This window comes from Coffea arabica, chromosome 9c, assembly GCF_036785885.1.
Source record: "Coffea arabica cultivar ET-39 chromosome 9c, Coffea Arabica ET-39 HiFi, whole genome shotgun sequence".
Classification (NCBI taxonomy): Eukaryota; Viridiplantae; Streptophyta; class Magnoliopsida; order Gentianales; family Rubiaceae; genus Coffea; species Coffea arabica.
The window spans coordinates 36,252,943-36,258,241 of NC_092326.1; the positions used below are offsets into that span (position 1 = coordinate 36,252,943).

The 5,299-nt window shown below is 35.5% G+C and overlaps 1 protein-coding gene across 1 annotated transcript; it reads left to right on the top strand.

Annotated features, from left to right (window-relative positions):
* The first annotated feature begins 423 nt into the window (after window positions 1-423).
* LOC113708573 (delta(24)-sterol reductase) lies at window positions 424-4,164 on the top strand. The gene is made up of 3 exons (XM_027231048.2): window positions 424-576; window positions 2,130-3,406; window positions 3,574-4,164. Exons 2-3 carry the CDS (start codon window positions 2,159-2,161, stop codon window positions 4,015-4,017), a joined length of 1,692 nt encoding a protein of 563 aa, XP_027086849.1. The 5' UTR covers window positions 424-576; window positions 2,130-2,158; the 3' UTR covers window positions 4,018-4,164.
* The last annotated feature ends 1,135 nt before the right edge of the window (window positions 4,165-5,299 follow it).

Genomic DNA, 5,299 nt, shown 5'->3' on the forward strand with positions numbered 1-5,299 from the left:
TTTACTTAACTTACCCCATATATTTATATATATATATATATGCACTGATAATTATTATTCTTTTTTATATTTATATACATATTTTAATGAATATTTTTTAACATATCTAATATTTACTTAACTTATCATTTATGTACACATATTAATAATTATTACCCTCTTATATATATATATATATACATGCTTTCTTTATTTAATTTTATCTAACATCTTTTATATCTATTTATTTTCTTTAATTAATCTTGTATAATTTTTTTATTTAATTTTATATACTATCCCTTGTCTTTGCTGTGTCAGCTTTAAGACAGACCCTTAAAAGATTAGGCAAAAACTCTAAATCAATTAATGCCTACATTAATATGTAAGATATTCTTCAAGCCCATATAACGGCCATATAGCTGCTTATATAGCAGTATAGCAGTCCCATGGGATTCTGACACCATCTTTTCCAAAACTACCCCTTCTCCTGTTCAGCTCTCTATTATTTATGTTCGGCTTTTCCTGTCACTTTCAGCTTCAGCATTTGCTCATCCTCTTACTCGTCTCCACTCTCCACTCTCTTCTCGGACTCTTGAGGTACCTCTCTCCAATCCCTGTTTCAGGAATTTTATATTATGCTTTCTTCTACATTGCTTTCTTGGTGCTTGTTATGGATAATTATTCTGAATTTAATTGCTTTAAGAATCAAGATTTCAAGGAATTTATGTTCTGGGCTTTTGATGTGTTGTTTTTCTTGAAGATTTCTGTTTTTTTTTTTGGGTAGCAAGTTTTTAAGCTTTATCATTTGGGTTCTTGTGTATTCTGTTTTGCTTGCATGCATGGGCTGTTCTTTTGCAAAAAATTTTTCATTCTTGAGATTTAGATGTGTTCTCCACTATAGATCTGAAGATATACTGGGCCTTTAGTTTAATTTAATATCTTTAAGTGTACAATTGTTTGTTTTGGTTTGTAAAATCGTTTTACTTGTTAACTCTTTTTAGTCCGTGGTTTCTTTGACCCGTGTGTTTTCTGGATCTGTGAACTGAATTCTGCTTTTGGAGTAAAAATGTGAATGATTAGAATTGAGGGCTGAAAGCTTGTTATTTTTTTTTTCTTTTTTGGTAGTTCACAATGCATTTTCAAATCTGAAGTGAAGAACCCTTTTGATGGTAAAAGGGTGAAGTGGAATATACTGTAAGAAGAATGTGGTTGTCCTTGTTTGTGATCACTGACAAGTGAATGCTCATGTGATGTTTGCTTAGCAAAATAAGGGTAAAAAGCAAAACTTTTTAATGGATCTGTATAGAATTAGCTTCAGATTTTGATGCCCTCTTTTAGCTGTAAATATTAAAATAATACATGGCACCCATGAGAAAGATAAATAAAAGGATCAATATTGCAAAAACTTTTTGTTGCAAAGGCACGTGACTGTACAAAATTGAACATTTTCTGGTGATTGGGGCCCCGTGGTAGTTAAATCAGAGAATTTGTACCTGTTAGGCGATTTTTGAACGATCTTCTTATTTGTTTGGTACTAAATCATTACTGCAAAAAGAACACTTTGAAAACATTAGATATCATCCTGTAGGAACTGTGCTTTTACCGTCCTATGGTAGATTGTACAGATTCCATTCATTGATTGTCTCAATGTATTCTTCTGTGCGTGAATGCTGCAGAATCTATAAGTTCTAGGAGAACAAGTCAAGGTGTAAAATCTCTAAACGTCTGACTTCAGCACACTCTCTCGTTTTCTTACTTCTGCATTTTTGTTTTTCATTGAGTTGCTATGTTAGAAACTGTTTTCAGACTTTTCATGCCTCTTGTAGCTAGTTAAAACAGTTTTAGGTAGAACAATGTGGTTCTGGCATGAAACAATTTTATGGCCATTTTTAAAATATATTTGGTGCTTACGGTTACATCTGTATCCTTTTGAGCTGTTTGTCACGATAGTTTCTTTGGAGTTATCATTTCTGACATATGTGAACTGGAATGTTGCTTGTCAATAAGTAATTAGCTGGCTATCTGGTTAAATATCTCATTTGATATCTGCAAGTTTCTTCTGTTTATGCCATTGTAGCAGATTTTGAGTCTAAAGTGCATGGTGTATGTTTTATCTGTAAACTAAAGAATTCTGATTTTCATTTTTTTAGGGTGTAGCTATATACATTCATTCACCAATATGTCAGATCTTGAGGCCCCTCTTCGCCCCAAGAGGAAGAAGGGCTTGGTGGACTACTTTGTCCAGTTTCGGTGGATCATTGTTATCTTTGTTGTTTTGCCTATCTCATTCACGATGTACTTCCTGCACTATCTGGGGGATGTGCGGTCTGAGTGTAAATCCTTCAAGCAGCGTCAAAAAGAGCATGATGAAAATGTTAAGAAAGTTGTGAAGCGGCTCAAAGAAAGGAATCCATCAAAGGATGGTCTTGTTTGCACAGCGCGGAAGCCATGGATAGCTGTTGGAATGCGCAATGTTGACTATAAGCGTGCTCGGCATTTTGAGGTTGATCTTTCTGCTTTCAGAAACATACTTGATGTTGACAAGGAGAGAATGATTGCTAGAGTTGAGCCTCTTGTCAATATGGGTCATATATCTAGGGTTACCGTCCCAATGAATCTAGCCATAGCAGTTGTTGCTGAGCTTGATGACCTGACTGTTGGTGGGCTCATTAATGGCTATGGGATTGAAGGGAGCTCCCATATTTATGGCCTATTCTCTGATACCGTCGTAGCCTATGAAATTATATTAGCAGATGGGCAGTTAGTTAGAGCTACCAAGGACAATGAATACTCTGACCTTTTCTATGCTATCCCATGGTCTCAGGGAACACTGGGGCTTCTCGTTGCTGCTGAGATCAAGCTTATTCCTGTCAAAGAGTATATGAGAGTTACTTACAAACCAGTTGTTGGCAATCTCCGAGAGCTTGCACAGGGATATATTGATTCTTTTTGCCCCCGGGATGGGGATCAGGATAATCCTAACAAGGTTCCAGATTTTGTAGAAACCATGATTTACTCTCCTACAGAAGCTGTTTGCATGACTGGTAGATATGCTTCAAAAGAAGAGGCCAAACAGAAGGGAAATAAGATTAACAGGGTTTGTTGGTGGTTCAAGACATGGTTTTATCAGCATGCTCAAACAGCTCTAAAGAAAGGTGAGTTTGTGGAGTACATCCCTACAAGGGAGTTTTACCACAGACACACCAGGTGTTTGTATTGGGAAGGGAAGCTCATTCTTCCATTTGCTGATCAATGGTGGTTCCGGTTTCTCCTTGGTTGGATGATGCCACCCAAGGTATCTCTGCTTAAAGCTACTCAAGGTGACGCTATTAGGAACTATTATCATGAGATGCATGTCATTCAGGATATGCTTGTTCCTCTTTACAAGGTTGGAGATGCTCTCGAGTGGGTCCACCGTGAAATGGAGGTATGATGATAATTTCTTTTCTTCAAAACAATGGTACACATACCCGGAGCTTTGTTGCCGGTCCTTATTATCCATTTAGTTGCTAATTAGAATTTCCTGCTTGCCTTCCTATTATTATATATATATATTCTGTTTGATCTCTGAATGGTTGTTTTATGTTTCTTTAGTTGTATCCAATTTGGATGTGCCCACACCGAATGTATAAACTACCAGTGAAAACCATGATTTATCCTGAGCCAGGATTTGAGCAACAGCACAGGCAGGGTGATACACATTATGCTCAGATGTACACCGATGTTGGAATCTACTATGCCCCTGGACCAGTCTTGAGAGGTGAGGTATTTGATGGGGCTGATGCTGTCCGTAGAATGGAGAACTGGTTGATTGAAAACCATGGATTCCAGCCACAGTATGCTGTGTCAGAGCTGACAGAGAAGAACTTCTGGAGGATGTTCGACGCTGACCTCTATGAGGAGTGCAGGAGGAAATACAGAGCTATTGGAACCTTCATGAGCGTGTACTACAAGTCAAAGAAGGGGAGGAAGACAGAGAAGGAAGTGCAGGAAGCTGAGCAAGCTATTCTTGAGACTCCCTATGCTGAAACTGGTTAACTTTTTTTTAGGTTGAAACTGAGATTTCTGTAGGACTGAATCCGTTTTACAATTCTTGCAGTTGTGTTGGTTGTATTGTCTTCATCAGATGTTGTAGTTCATACTTTATTGGACATGCGAGTTTTCTTATTGAGCTGGTTTGGACCATATTGCGCTCTAAATCGTCTATCTATTAGGGTTAGAAGTAGACCTGCTTAATATCTATACTATATATAATAATAAAGAGAAAGGAAGGGTTTGGGGTAAACATCTTTATACTCACAAAAATTAAATTTATCTTAAATATCCAATTATATATAGGATTAATCTTTCCTACACTAGCAGTGTATACACTGTCAGCAGTATTGGATGAATGATAATTATGTACAATTTGAATTTGAAATTCAATTTTTACACACATGTCATGAATTTAACGGTGATAGTGTATACACTGACAGTGTATATAAAATTTATTCTTATATATAACCAACATAATTTTCATCGCAATTACCAATAGGTTTAAATATCCAAATTTTTTCGTATCAAACAAAAAGGATTAACAACCAAGATAACTATCAATTATCAAGGTGGCTATCAGTTCATTAAAGAAAATTTTATAAAAATTAACTTCTTCTTAAATTATACACACATGGGCGTGCCCTCGACACTAGTTTTGTTTACCCGAGTGATGCATGCAAATGGAACAGGCCCTTTAACTCTTCATTTGATTGAGGACTGCGTTTTGTGTCATTTTGTTTTCTTTCTTCTTCCTTTTGTTGCTCTTACAAAATATAGATGTAGATGCTTACTGTTGCTTCATGAATTACCAGCATTAAGCAACAATACAAACACATTCACTGATATATACAATCATCCAAAAGCAAATCAATCCCAAATAAAGCTTGATTTTAAGTCAAGTACATAAAAACTTAACTCGTTAGTTTGGGATACACTTGATTATATATATATATATATATATATATATGAAATTAAATATATATCTCTAATATTTTATTATTTGCTAAGAAAAATTACTATTTTATTTCTTTTTTAAATAAAATAATTATTTTTTTAAACTAGAGTTGGCTCGCAGTTGAGTTTGACTCAACTCGAATTTGAGGTCAATCTCGAGTTTTACATTAAGAGCTTGTCAAGTTTAGATTCAATAAAATTGAGTCAAAACTCGAGTCGATAAGGTCAATACCGGATTTGACTAGCCTCATTTTCAATCCTACTCACAAACTTATTAAATTAGGTTCTCTAACACTACACCGTAATAAAGAGAAAGCACTGAATATTTGCA

Excerpts from the sequence above, each read along its gene's own strand:
- LOC113708573 (XM_027231048.2), top strand. The coding sequence starts at position 2,159 with ATGTCAGATCTTGAGGCCCCTCTTCGCCCCAAGAGGAAGAAGGGCTTG. Across the intron at positions 3,407-3,573 it reads GGGTCCACCGTGAAATGGAG|TTGTATCCAATTTGGATGTG; the intron begins GTATGATGATAA and ends ATGTTTCTTTAG.